We start from the raw sequence: 15,455 nt of genomic DNA on the forward strand, positions 1-15,455 counted from the left end.
GCTCCCTCAGCCTTTCCTCACAAGGCAGATGCTCCAAGCCCTTAATCATCTTAGTTGCTCTTCGCTGGACTCTCTCCAGCAGTTCCCTGTCCCTCTTGAACTGGGGAGCCCAAAACTGGACACAGTATTCCAGTTGTGGCCTCACCAGTGCAGAGTAGAGGGGGAGAATGACCTCCCTCGACCTACTGGCCACACTCTTCCCTATGCAGCCCAGGATTCCATTGGCCTTTTTGGCTACAAGGGCACCCTGCTGGGCCATGGATAATTTACTGTCTACCACAACCCCCAGATCCTTCTCCTCCGAGCTACTTCCCAGCAGGTCCGCCCCTTACCTATACTGGTGCCTAGCATTCTTCCTCCCCAGGTGCAGGAGAATGTGTAATGTTCAAAAGAAAATACTTTAATATTAGGGAAAACAAAAATCCTCTCCAATTGGATGTCATTTTCCATTTGTGGTTCAGCACAAAGTCTAGTAAATGCATATGTATATATATATGTAAACTATACCACACTACAGCTGTATGTACAAAACTCTCTTGATCTGAAGTTCAATGTTTATAGACATTGCTTCTGTAGCTAAAAGAAGGAACATATCATATTTAAGACTTTTGAATAAAACACCTCAACAGCTGCTAAGATATAACAAATTTGGGGAAAATAATTTTAAACCAATTGTGATTGGTTCCCAATTTTTAAATCTGGTTATACAAAAAAGACAAGAATTGAATAAAAAATAATTAAACTGGCTATTATATGTAAAGGAAAAAGGTTTCATTCACTAGGATTCCTTGGGCATCTACTAGTTCCTTGGAGATGATGGCAGCTACAGTTAGTCTGGTCTGAAATGGTATATACTGTAATCCCACGGTTTCTGTGAAGGGTCCAGCTTGTTGCGTGTGCTCAGCCCATGCTTAACACAAACTGATAACGCTGAGTTAAGATTGAAAAGTTACAGCAGGAAGCAAGGGAGGACACCGGTACCTTTTGGCCAAGAATCTAGCAGATTCCCAGGAAATGGGAAATTTGGAGTCTAGATTTTCCTGCACAGCAAAGTGTTCAGCTACTTGGGAGCTTGCCTGAGGAGCAGAAACAAGTACCACACACACAAGAAGTTAGACAACCACGTAGAAAAGAATGGGACCAGAGGGGAATCAGCAAAAAGCTTGAGTGTTTAGTCGAACAAGGGGTATGTTCTCCTGAGAATGCGTCCTGAGCTCTGCTCTCTCTTCCTAGATGTCAATGCCTTCTGCGTTAAAGAACACTTGAATAAGTGAATAAGGATGTATGAACATCCTTACAGTGGGAACCAGAACCCAGGATTCATAAATATTGGAGGCATCTGCTGTGCAGCACTGAGTTCATGCTCTTGTCTGTGCATGCTCTCTTACTTTTTTTCTATCAAATGACTAATTTGTCCTACATTAGTGAGAAGAAGGATTTAATTACAGTACAGAAGCTTCCCAGGTTTTTCAAGAATGATGGGAAGAGGAAGATGTCTCCTGGAGGCCCTCAGAACCACACTTCACAGTTTGTCCCTATTTATTGACTACGCACAGAGCCTGAGCACCTATGGTAGGAGCTCCAAACTATATGCCAATCACTTTCTAAATATGCATTGCAACAGCTGAGTGAAGCACTCAAGAGCAGACCATATGGCCCCTAAGCAATCTGCCCAAAATCGTGTAAGAAGCCTTCAGTCCAACGAAGAAACAAAGCAGGTACACATGAGCTTCTCCCTGTTTCTTTGGCTATGTTCCCTTTCTTAAAATTCTTTATGCAAATTTATCCTGAATTACAACAGCAACAAAAAATTTACATTAATGTGTTGGAATTCAGCCTAAGGAATAGCCAGAATATGGACAAAACCCACATGAGTTTTTGAAAAGAATAAATCCAACTCCTTTTAAAAGGGATTTATTTGTTGCTCTTTTACAAGGACAGAACACCACTATTTCAGTGGTTAGTGAATTGCAAAACTAATTACACTGGATTCTATGGAAGCATGGAAAACAATATATTAAAAGCAGACCAGTTCTTATTTTGTATATTTGTTCTTCATCAGAGCAGTATACGCTTCTTCTGAAGTATATCAAACTCTGTATCAAAGTAATTATATAGCAAACTCATTACCTTCTTTCATTTATAAAAAAAGTCCTGTGATTATTGATATTAAGAAATTGTTTGCAGCAAAATACTGAAAAATTGCAAAGGAAAATCTTGCCCCAAAGGAGTATGGTTTTGTTTTTTTCAAGTTCCTTGCAGCTTGAGAAGCAGGTTTGGTTAATATATTCAGTCTTTAAAAGCTGATGTTTCCAATCCCCTGAGAAATTTTGACAGCAGGCCAAAAATTATTGAACAGAAATGTTTTATGGAGGGACCTACAATGTAGCCAACATAGCAAAGCAAACATTATTCTGGCAACATCTGAGACTACCAGAGAGGCTTGAGAAAAAAAAAAAAAAGAAAAAAAAAAAAAAGGTATTACTAGGGTTCAGCTCCTTCTTCCTCCTTCTTCCAACCATGTGGTTGAATGTCCTTCTCTTTGAGCAACCACCCGAGATAAGAATCCCCTTAGACTCCCAGATGTGGGGGACGGAAAACTGGGCCTTTATTCTCAGGAGGTGGTACTAGTCATGCTGACCCGTCCTCAGGCAACATAACCAGCCAATTACCGTACTACGGCTGTACTAAACAAGCACTGCAACAAGTGTGCCAACATCAACAAGACCATCTCAGATGTGGTGCTGACAGCTTGTGCTCTACCAGTGACGTCAAGCTCTGCATCCATCAGAGAGTTTCCAGATGTTAACTGGGTTTCCAGATCACAGGAGCAGAGTGGCCCTTCCTGGCAGTGAACCTTCCCCAGCTTGATAACCATATATAAGATAGCAATATAAATCCAATTAAGTGTCCACACTACAAGCATCATGAAAGAAAAAAAGAATTGAGGCTGCTTACAAAAATAACGAAAAACCAAAGGTTAAATAGCTATGTTGAGTACTAAACTACTTTGTCACATGGTTAGAGACGGTGCACCTGTAAAGAAACAGGCTTACTCCTGCATTCTATGTCTTGCAGATAAGATATCTTTTTTTATACTGTGCAGTACATCTATATGCATTGTCAATATATTCCAAACCTGGCTACCAGAAGGTATAAGAAATCAAATATTATCAAGCATATAAAACACATCTGAATTTCTAAGTCTATGAGAAAAAACATTACTGTCATGTATCAGGAAATCTGAATTAAAATTATAAGATAATTAATAACTGCACTAGAAAAAAATCATACCTATATTAACCCTTCAAAATCAGACATGCAAAGTGTTTAACAAATAAAAAAGTTAAAAGCAGGTAGTCTTTAGAATGAACATATGAGTGCAAGTAATTTTTTTCCTTGGCTGGAATGGAAGCTTACCTCTTCATATACTTTCTTGGCATTGCTGTTATCTCCTATCAAGAGGTAACCAACACCAAGGTCATTCTTAAATGAAGTATCACTGGGAAACAGCTGAACTAACTTCTGTAAAGTAACCAGGGAACCTCTCATGCGACCTAATTTGATGGAACAAGACTTAATTACAACTACAGATACGAGTAACAGTAGTAAGACACTTATACAACATCTAAGAAAACATAAATCAGAGCCAGCTGTTCCACTTTCACTAACAATCAAGAAGCAGAACTTGAAAAAAAAATAAAATAAAATGTGTGCAGACAAGAGCATACTCAGCTGCTCGGTTGTCACCGGGGGTGTAGATGTACAAGGAACACTTCAGGAGATCACTGCAAATGCAGATCATGCAGTGTTATGGCAGCCTCTAGTGGAGAACCGTTCACAGTGTAGCAGTAACAACATTACTTCAGCTTTGCTCTTTCCTACACTGCTGTCAAAGTGCTCAACAAAACTAGGCAAACATATCAAAAGGAACTTAGTCTTAATTGATTAAGTAATTAAACACATTTCTAGGATTAAGAAATAGTTCCACTATATTTTCACTACAAAATTAATCACGCTTTACATGCTTAAAATTAAGTACTTTTCTTGACTTCTAAATTCCTTTCCTTCCTTGCAGAGGAACAGCAAGATCAAAACAAGTTGATATTAAAATCCAGCCCATGGGAACAGAACTCTTTTCTCCACCAAAGCTGGCTGTGCCTTCTATTCTAATCAGCTCTTCTCATACATCACAGAATTGAGATCTAAACTTTCAGATGTTATCCTCGAGTTCAATTTTGTTCTTCTCTATGTTTACTGAAAGTTTAGTCTAGGTATGTTTGTTCTCTGTATGCCATTAATTTCCTCGTGATTTCCCTCAGCTTCAGTAGAAAAAGACAAACATTTTCTTCTTTCTCAGTCAATGAAATTTTTTTGACCACTTCTCACTATAGCTTCTCATAGCACCTAGCGCACTGCTGTCCACAGGCACTATTATCATACAAGCAATTCTATACACCAGTTCCCTAGAAAAATTTTAAAGAATTTTAAAATATTTTTCATAAACATTTCAGAGATTAGAAACACAAGTCCTACTGAAAATTCAATGGAATTGGCTCTTTTAAGTCCTTCGTGATCTTTTCAAAGTCTTGCTCACACAACTTCCATCGTTTTTACGCCATCCTCAAATCTTACCAAGAAACTGCTGCCTGTCTGCTTCTCGTTTCAAGCTCAGTTTTATCAGATCTGAAGGGACATTTGGTAGACTAACCACCTCATCATACGTGTTGATGGCTTTCTGCAGCATCTCATTGCTTCTCATTTTCTCAGCTAAGTCATCTTCAGACTAGAATCACAAAACCATTATTAGAACACATAGTAATCCATTAGTATTAAAAATAACTTTGTTTTCTCAAAAGGCAAACCATGCAATTGTTAGACTACGGGAAAAACTTTAGAATTATCTTTAACCTATATAATTTTGGCATAACAATGAAAAACTTATTTGGTTGTGCTTTATGGTAAGGCAGATTAGAATTACCGTTAATTCTTGTTTCCTGCAAAGTGTTTGAAAGAATAAGTATGAGAAAATTTGCACCTAAAACATACATTAACACAGATTTTTGGTTAACATTTGTAGAAGTCATAATTTCTGCTTTCGAAAGTAAATGAAGCAATCTGTTTTAATAATATGGAAGAAATGTGAAGGGTTACCTAAAGAACATTTGTATGCTAAGCCTCACACTGGCAGCAATACACAGATCAAAACACACCAACAAACATTTCTTTCATATATTCTGACACAGATTTACACTTTTTCTTAGAAAGCTAATTAGGAATTGGCTTTACTCTTGCATATGTTGATAGAATATCTACCCTACAGCTCTTTCAGAACTTAAATTTGTTCATCAAACTCAGGAGCAGACCAAAGGATAGATGAGATCTCTATTGTGAAATTACAACTTCAGTGAAGCCAATGGAAGCTACTACTGATTTCACCTGTGGTATGGCATTTTCACAATTTGTTTCCACAGCTGAAAAAAATATGACTATATCTCAAATGCTGAATTTTTAAAGACTTACTTCATGTTGTTTATATAAATGTATGCATTTTTGTGTTTAACACATTCTTCCCAAATACATCTATTTTTATTGGCTTATGTTCTTTCTTAAGTCAATTAGCAGAACAAGGTGTAGGTGCATTACAAGCACTGCAGGTGCAGAAACTCTTATTGGTCTAACTAAATTCACTGTTTTGTCAACACACACACATTAGGTGAAACAGTTTCAACTGTGCTAATTGCATACGCTGTAGCAAGTAGTTAATATCTGAAATCTTTTTGCACCTCTGTCCTTTACCTTCTTCCGCCCTCGGGCTACTTTGAAACTGAATATGGGAAATACCAAACAATATGGTTATTCAGTCAAACAGTTGATCAGTTGGTTTCAGAGATAGCTTTGGAAATCAGTTTGAAAAGGTTATTTACATATTTTATATATATTATTATATGTACAATCACTAGGAAATTCACTTTTCCTTTTTTTGAGGGAATTGCAGGGCAAAGAATAGTAAAAGATACATAAGCAAGAGGCAAAGATTGTCAGCATAATTTCTGCATACGTTCACCAGTACCCATGCTATAAATCATATAAGGAGGTTTAAGATCTTCTTCTCAGCCTTAAAGGTGTTAACAATTTCTGTACAAGATTTTTTTCATCCAGCCTAAGTGTAGCTCCAGAAATCAAATTGGGAATTCCTCATATTTCTGAAAAACGCTTCTGATTATGAAGGTTTTTTGCAGAATTTTAGGGAAAACATTTGCCTTAAGATCCAGAAAAATGAATCCTAATGTCTTATTAGAAATTGAATCTACAAAATTAGCATGGTTCATACAAATGGAGAGGTACACTGTTGTGGTGAATTCCTGGCCTTTACCCTTACAACATTGTTTGCAGTTTTACCTTTAGTTAGCAATGAGAGACAGCAAAGTTGAATTTAAAAGTAATATGGTGTTACAACATAAATCTTAAGAGTAATCCATCTGTTCGTGAAGCTCATGATTATCCCCTTCCTTCAAACAGCTTCAACTTACACATACCGGATTCAATAACTGCCATTGGTCATGTTAATCTGAGTGTGCAATAAAGAGACTTGTATGAGCCTACAAAGGCTACTGAAAATGGAAATTCATTTACAGTTGTTTTTACACATTCCCAGAAAGTCTATACTAATTATGGCTTCAGATCTTGGTCTGTAGGACCTTTTAAGCATTACTGAAGCAGTAGGTTGTGACTACAAATTGTTGTAAAGGGACAGACTATAAATTGTTGTACAGGGACAAGGGAAGTCGTATCACTGGGGGGAATTCTGAACGAGAATAAGCTTCACAGCTGGCTTCAATGATCTGCCCTACTCCCTAAAAGCAGTGAGCTCATGAGGAGGCGGGAAACATCTCTCTTAAATATAATGAGTAGATTCATAAAAAAGGTAAATATTAAAAGTGTAAGTTAACAGACTTAAGTCCATCACATATATTAACTGAAGTGGTCTCCTACGGTAAGAAGGCAAATAGTTCATCAGACTATCCCTCACACAGAATATCCTTCACACAGAACACTAAAGTATTTGGTCTGCTGTGTATCAAGTGCTTGTGTAACAGTTTTTTGGATAATCATGGCTTTGGTTTTAGCATGACTATTATTAACCATGTGAAAACTGGTTGTGACTCCAATTCAAGTGCCTCATTAATTGTATAACAGCACAATTCCCTTCTAAGAAGAGGATTTCGCTTTGCTCATCTTGATTAACAGGAATTCAAGCAGTCTTTTATTACATCTAGCGCAGTGGGATTATCCTACTATTTATGAAAATACAATGATTATTCTCTTCTGAGATATCCCAACACAGCTCAAAAGTACTATGAATGCAGAGCTTATTTTCCAATGTTTTGTCTTTTTTTTGGATGAGAACACCTGAAATAGAACTCACTTCACAAGAAAAGGCTAATTAAGTGCCCTTGCCTACAAATTTAGGTTCTTTATTCTCTAACACTCTCTATATAAAAATTCCAAATTGCCTTCCCTATTCCCACTAAGCCAAAAGCAGCATTGAGCCCAGATTTGACCAATGTGTTGATATACCAGCTCCAGCAAACAGCATGTAACAACTAAGTTCTGCCTGTTGTTCCTGCACTAGGACATGAGATGGGATTTCTCTCTTACCCGTTCATCTGATAATTTTCATGACATCTACAGGATGTATCTTATTTTTGTGTAATTTACAATACTTTCACTAGACTAAAGTAAGACAGAAGTTCCCAAAGTAACTGGGAAGGTCAGAGGACTGAAACAGATATAACATGACAGATCATGTAATTCTTTTTTTCCTTAGGAAACATCCATAAAATTATAAATGAAGTCTGACTGGGGTTTAGAACTCTATTGTTAAAAAAAAAAAAATATAAAATGAACCCTTTTTAACATTTATGGCTTTTTTTTTAGTACCTGTGCTTTCCCGTATCTTGCTCGAGGACTCTGTGGATATTGATTCACTAACGCTTCAAAGGCCCTTAGAGCTTCTTCAACTTTTCCCTGGAAGGTAGAGATTTTATCAGCCATTCAAGCTAATAAAAATGCTGAAGGATGCATGACCTAATTGCACATTATTTTCCCCCAATTAGAAACCAAAACCAAACCAAACCAAAACAAACGCAGGCCGAATCAACAATTTTAACTTTTTTTTCTTTTTCTCCATTTTTTGGGGTGATTGCCTGCTTATTTAAGAGAAATTCATTGTTGCTATTTATGAAACAATATTATCCACTTTCCACAGTTAAAATGAATAAGTTTGGTTTTATTTTACTCACTTTTGCTTTGTTGTCTGGAAAAAATGCTGACATGATAATAATCTATCTATATCAAAATGTAAAGATCCTATTGCTAATAACAAAATCCAAACTGAATGTAACAGAGAACAGAAAGCAAGTTCTATGCATACCTAGAAATTTCCTCTCTGCATACCTCAAGTGACCAGCAGTATCATACTATGGTTCTTCTAGGGGAAATTAACTAAACTCATCCATAGTGTATGGCTGTTTCCTCCAAATGTTTTGAATAATTATGTCCCTCAGGACACCTCACTTGTGCTCTGTGTCTCTTCCCTGTCCCATACAAAGTCCAAATATAACTATGGTGTTCTCATGGTTGATGCTGACTAGCAAGTAAGGATGGAAGTTGAGAAGAACCAGCTGCATTATTAAATAGGAGCTGAGCACTGCTCAGCAACATTTGGCATCAGACCTTACTGCCACTTCCAACTCTTACAGCTTTATAAATATGAGGGTTTATTATACACAACTGTCCTGCTATCTTCAAACATTATATACGTCTTTTGTGTTACTAAATTTATCCTGCTTCCTACAAGACAAGCATGATGGTCTGCAACTCACCAAGAGACCCAGGCAGGAAAAGAGAGTCAGCCAACTGACCCGATAGGCTCATCAAAAGTTTCTGTTATGCCTTTCTCTGATCAACCAATTGTTTAAGTAATAAGAAGCATGAAAATGCTTTTTATTTTTGTATTTTAACACGTAGACAACGGTTCTAGCGAAAAGCAGCAGCAGAAGCAGCCTGAGGTTAGTGCTGCCTACGTAGTAGACCTTCAGCCCCATCATAGACCTACAGGAACTCTGGGGCTCCATGGATGGCAATGTAAAGCTAAATCTGCACAGTCAGTCTTCTGAAAATCAAGAATAATCCCACACCTGCAGTGACTAAAATGTTTTTTATTGCACCCTATTGAAAATAGTGTATCTCATTGCTCAGTCATCTCAAATTCAGGGTGGAGCAAAGACCCGCAGTTGTCCTCCATGTGCTAGGACTGTCTGCGAGGCATACCAGAGTATTTTCAAGGTTTACATCCAAAAGACTTAAGGTCTTTCATTTTTAACAGTCACACAGTCTTGCTTCACTATTTAATCTCACATCTAGAAAAGGGACACCTCTGCAAAGGTCTTGTTTTCTGAAACATTCAAATAAAAGAATAAAATAGGAAGTTATCAGAGGCAATGACTGAAGTTTTTGTTTATTGTTGGGGAATTTTTTGTTTGGTTTTCACAGTCAATTTTTGAATTATTAAATTCAAAACTACCAAAAGTGACTGATTGATGTTAAGGTCTTGCTGCCACTGGTGAGAAGTAGGAACATCTGCTTTACGCTGTAAGCAGCTGTATGGGACCAGACACTCACAGGACACATACAGAATGCAGCAGAAACAACACCTCCACAAAGATTTGTACCTAATGCTCACGAAGCATGTGAATACTTACTGAGAGATCCCAATTAACATGCTTATATTATCTAAGTTCTCTGATAATAGTTGACTTCCATACTCAAATGGGCAAGGGTGATAGGACAGATCTAACCCTGTTCCATGTGATTAATTTAAGCAGCGTTTTGATAATAGGAATTCAATAGATAAGCTAAATATTTTCAAGGTTAAAAGTGAGCAAACACACATGAATACACATACTCTCATGGCTTCAAAAAATTTCAGATAAACTATCCAACAGAAATAAAACTTGAAGGACAAACATGCACTGAATTTTTAATTTAAAAAATTTAATTTCACAGAAAGTAAACTAAAAGTAATTTTTCTTTTTTCTAAGTTAATTTTTATTGTATGTATTTTTGTCTGCTATTTACAGTCCTGAGGGAAACGTTCAAAACTTACTTTTTTACGTAATTTTTCTGCAGCGTCTAGTTCAGCTTTAATGGTCTTATCAAACTTGTTTAAGAGCTTTGGCTTCTTTTTCTTTTTAGCTGGAAGAGGTTTAAAAACACACAGTTCATTACTACTTTTGCATTTCACAGCAATTGTTTGGAGGAACCTTTAACTAGAGATTAGTACTGTGCCCGCGAAGTATATGATTTTCAAATAAGGCAATTTCAAAATACACTGAAAAGAAATTGATTTCTTACTTATTACAATCACAAAATCCTGTATGAAAAAGCAATCTTCAGCCATTCAAACCATTCAAACTGAATAACTTTGCGGTCAAGTTTTTGATAAAGATTTTTCAGGTCGTATGGTCAAGGATTTTTTTCCAAATGGTTCAATAGACATGGGAGAACAGCAAGAACTGCTATTTTTCCATATTTGTATGGTATTATGAAAAATATCATTACCAGAAAATGTTAATAATTTCTAAACCTGTGCCTATATATGCCTACTACTTTCTCTAAAACAATTATAAGAGTTGATAGAAAACAGTTACTCAAGGTAGGAGAGATTCAAAAAGTCATGTTGTCCAACTTCCTGCTGAAAATGGGTTTAACACAAATGTCTGATCAAGACCTCTTTAAGTGATTAAGTTTCCACAGGTTAGCAACCTATCACACAGTAGCAGAGCAGCAGCAGTATGGAACGAGCCCGTCGGGAAGTAAATTCTGTAAAGTACTTTGTGTTTGAAGCAAATTGAAGTAAATTGTGTCAATTGAAACTGCTCTTTACTTCATAGCAGTTCACTCTTAAACAATGTCTATTTGGTTGCATTAAGTATACTAGATAGTAAAAAAATGCAAATACACTACTGAAGGATATGACAGCACATAACTGCTTTTCTCCATGTTTGCTATAGCTAAATTTGCTTTTGCACTTAATTAGAAAAACAACCCTTTTCTGACACAAGTAAGGGAAATGTATATTGGCTGACACACGTAACTACTAGTTATGCGTATCTGTAATTAGTAGCACATATTTTTGCTTAAATTATGTGTTATTGGTTCCCCCCCCCCCCCCCGTCTATGGACAAATAACATGAAAAGAAGTAAAATTCTTATTTTGTTTGTAGAAGTTTGAATGGAACGCCGTAACTGGTACATATAAAGCTAAACCCAAACACCATACAGCTTAACTTCACAAGATTGCTGCAATACCTTAGCAAGTATTTTGGGTAACCACTATAAAGTATTGTAACTAGTCACATTTGATTCTGCTTCCTAAGTCCTCAGGTGCACTGTTGGGGGATGACAAGAGCCACCACAGGCTGCAGGAAGCTGTGCTCAAGATTCACTAAATATTTTCTCTCCAAGACCTCGATCTTACACAGAGCTTTAGGTGGACAAATCACTTCGTTTATGCTAAACCTCAGAGAATGAGCAACGCCTTAGTTAATGCTAAACCAATGCTAACCCCATCCAAGCATTAGAGGATCTCATGAGTCAGAGCTGCTTTGTAGGAGATAAAAAACACTTGACCACCTTTGATCCTTTCTGTGTAAGACTTTTACTGTGATGTTCAACACCGAACTCAAGACAGCTCTGCACCGAGACAGTTTTTCTTACATTACCTTTAGAAACTGTTCTGCAGCACTGGTATGCACAGTTAAAGAGATGCTATTCCTTTTCAGGGGCAGGGGGGAAATAGAGTTTAAGCAGGATTGAAGCTAAATTCCATCTACTTATTCACAAAGGTTGTATGACACTTTAAATATAAAAATGTCATCAGATCTACAAAGGAAAGGTACTAAAGAAGCAGTGCATTAGGAGTATTAAATCCCTGTTGATCCTTCTTGTAATAGAAGTGACTAATTTTCCAAGGCATTAGCTACCAAGAAGGTAAGAAGGAAAAAAGCTGTCTGACATACAGGAGTTTACTCCTTTTTCAGGATAAACCACCAAATAGCATACTTTAATATAGTCGTTTTGCTCCCCTAAACATTTCAGGGTTTCATTGTACGCTATGACTTTAAATCAAGCATTTATACTCAAGCACACAATAATGCACTAAAGGAATGTAGTTATCATGGAACTGAACTGACCAAGGAGATGCTTTCCTTTATTTTTTTAAAATAATAACATGGACGGTTTTCACAACCTTTCTTCATTCCCCCATAGGGAATATAGTAGAAATGCATTTCAGTCTGTGGCTGATTCCAGTCTTGCTATGTCTTACTCTAGCATTAACCATTTTCTAGGAAAGTGGTGTCTTTACTGCATTTTCATGCAGTTAATGATAATGACTAAGTAACACAGCACTGGCTCTATTCCAAGTGTTCATACACCTTGAATCCAGCAGAACTCACAGAACCAGCTCGCACCATGAGAGCAAGGATCCCACCGCCCAAGATCTTGAGTCCACAGTGACTAACAGGTATGGACAGAAGTTTCTGACATAACATCACTGGGCCTGAAGAGAACAATCCATAAGATGCAAAACATTTGTTGTGCTTTGTGGTGTTTTTTTTTTGTTTGTTTGTTTGTTTGTTTTTTTCTCTGAAAATACACCAGCTCACTTTTTCAAGAAACCATTTCTATTTCTAAGGCCTGGCTTGCTCAACAGTAGATGTGGATGAACCCAGAAGCATCAGCCCAAGGAATGAATAAAAGCTAGTGTCCCTGGAGGCTTTTTAGGTTGGTTGAGCCCACAGCTGCTACCCGAAACTGTCATTTGTTGTTAGCAGGAAAACTGAAGCATGCCAATTCCTCTGGGTACATGACCTGGGGAGCTTCCAGCTGGACATCACCACCAAACACTCAGTTTGTTCCTGTTCTTTAGGTAGGAGGCTGTACATACAAGAAATGATTTAAATTGGGCAGAGAAGAACCTAATGAGGTTCAACAAAACCAAGTGCAAGGTCCTGCACCTGGGGAGGAAGAATGTAAAGCACCAGTATAGGTTAGGGGCGGACCTGCTGGGAAGTAGTTCTGAGGAGAATGATCTGGGGGTCCTAGTAGACAGTAAATTATCCATGGCCCAGCAATGTGCCCTTGTCGCCAAAAAGGCCAATGGAATCCTGGGCTGCATAGGGAAGAGTGTGGCCAGTAGGTCGAGGGAGGTCATTCTCCCACTCTACTCTGCACTGGTGAGGCCACAACTGGAATACTGTGTCCAGTTTTGGGCTCCCCAGTTCAAGAGGGACAGGGAACTGCTGGAGCGAGTCCAGCAAAGGGCAACTAAGATGATTAAGGGATTGGAGCATCTCCCTTATGAGGAAAGGCTGAAAGAGCTGGGACTCTTTAGCCTGAAGGCTGAGGAGAGAGCTTATTATGGCATACAAGTATCTAAAGGGTGGGTTGAAGGAGGATGGAGCCAGGCTCTTTTCAATGGTTCCAAGTGACAGGACAAGGGGCAATGGGCACAAGTTAGAACATAGGAAGTTCCATTCAAATACACAGAAAAACTTCTTTACGGTGAGGGTGACAGAGCACTGGCACAGGCTGCCCAGGGAGGTTGTGGAGTCCCCTTCCCTGGAGATTTTCAAGACCCGCCTGGATGCAGTCCTGAGTAATGTGCTCTGGGCAATCCTGCTTTAGCAGGGGAGTTGGACTAGATGATCTCTAGAGGTCCTTTCCAACTCTGAAAACTCCGTGATTCTGTGAAACCACAACTAAAACGTCAATCCTTAGTTCCTATGGCATGAATGAAAATCTTTATCTAAGACTGGCCAGTTACACAGAAACTGTGTAGTAAGTAAGGAGAGCTATTTATCATCTTTCTATCTTTCAGTATTCATGGGAAGATGTAGTCAGTCAGTCCTTCTCAAACTCTGTAAGCATGGCAATAGTGAGGTTCCTTCAAGGGAACGGAAAGAAGCTTTCCCACTCACCAAGAAACTCTTAATGCCTGTGGGACACTGTTTCCACAATTCCTTTGAGTTTACAAGGAGATGAGACAGAAACAGCCCACAAGAAAATGCAAGATTTTCATTCACAAGTCTGTGTCACAAAGATATGAGACAATTTTCCCCTCATAATATCTGACTTTGGTGATGTGTTAGAAGAACCTTTTCACCGCCCTCCATTACAAAAAAGTATTATCTTCCCGTTTTCAGCACAATTATATACCAGCTCTAGAGCAGCAGGAGATCAATATGAAAAGCTGGAAAGGAGCTGTTAACATAAATATTATTCAGCTGCTAGGCACCAATATAACACAGCAAACATTATATAACGAGCAATCATTTTCATCTCCCATTCTACTCCTCTGTTAAAGGATTCACCAGGGAGCGTTCAGCATAACCATCAAGCATTCCTCTATATTAACCAGATAGCCTGCGATCTCCCTGCAGGGGTATTTTAATAAATTATCCATTGCCTCCTTCTAGTGTAATAATCTTTTAGCAGATGTGACCCAATATATTAGATTCAATGTTCCAAAGAAGTTAACTTATCTGTTTTCAGAGGAAAAAAAACATGTAATTTTTCTTCAATGACACAGATTTCACCAAGTAGCTGAAGTAATGCATGATCACACAACTGCTAGGGTGATTTGTAGTCCAAATCTGGTTGAGCATGGTAATAACTCTTAAATATCATACTCTGGTCTTGCAAGAATAATACGGAGGATTTTCAATAATGGCCTTAGATATAAAGACAGGCTTTCTATCTAGGATTGTTGTTACAGGATTGCTGAAGACTCCCTCAGAGAAAACCGGTTTCCGCTGCCAAAGCAAGAAACTAGGAGGAAGTCTTATAAGAAACTCCATGCTAGTTCTTTAGTTCTTTCTATTGGAGAATAAACAATGACCAGTGATGAAAAGCAATCTCTTGTCTCCCTGTATTAAGATAAAGAAGAGAAGAGAAGAGAAGAGAAGAGAAGAGAAGAGAAGAGAAGAGAAGAGAAGAGAAGAGAAGAGAAGAGAAGAGAAGAGAAGAGAAGAGAAGAGAAGAGAAAAAGAGAGAAGGAAAATATTTTGGAAGTGGTAATGTATTAAATGTGCAGTAAACTTAATAGTGTGCAATGTCATCCAATGCAAGATGATGAAATAGCTATTTTATGTACCTATTTTGGCATATGAAAACTGAAATACCAGGCATATTTTACATTTTTATGTTGAAAGGCACCTTGTCATCACCAAAAAGCAGTGACAGCCTTTGCCTAGAAAAGACAGAGAAATACTTTTGGAAAAATAATTAAGGCACTGCTAGATACTCTTCAGACCACAACAGCATCCCTTGAAAAATAAGGAAAAGTAAGCAAATGATTAAAGGTGATTGAATCACTTACTTTTGAA

General features: G+C 37.8%; 1 protein-coding gene across 1 annotated transcript in view; it reads right to left on the bottom strand.

Annotated features, from left to right (window-relative positions):
* LOC309686522 (aspartyl/asparaginyl beta-hydroxylase-like) overlaps positions 1-15,455 on the bottom strand; it is a gene marked incomplete at its 5' end in the record, with an annotated part of 86,108 nt that overhangs the window by 33,379 nt on the left and 37,274 nt on the right. Inside the window, 4 exons of the mRNA XM_082499230.1 lie at positions 3,421-3,557; positions 4,636-4,786; positions 7,945-8,031; positions 10,172-10,260. Of these exons, the coding sequence (XP_082355356.1) occupies positions 3,421-3,557; positions 4,636-4,786; positions 7,945-8,031; positions 10,172-10,260 (464 nt within the window). The remainder of the gene's footprint in view (positions 1-3,420; positions 3,558-4,635; positions 4,787-7,944; positions 8,032-10,171; positions 10,261-15,455) is intronic.

The sequence above is a fragment of the Vanellus vanellus genome (genome assembly GCF_965231255.1).
Source record: "Vanellus vanellus genome assembly, chromosome: 2".
Lineage (NCBI taxonomy): Eukaryota > Metazoa > Chordata > Aves > Charadriiformes > Charadriidae > Vanellus > Vanellus vanellus.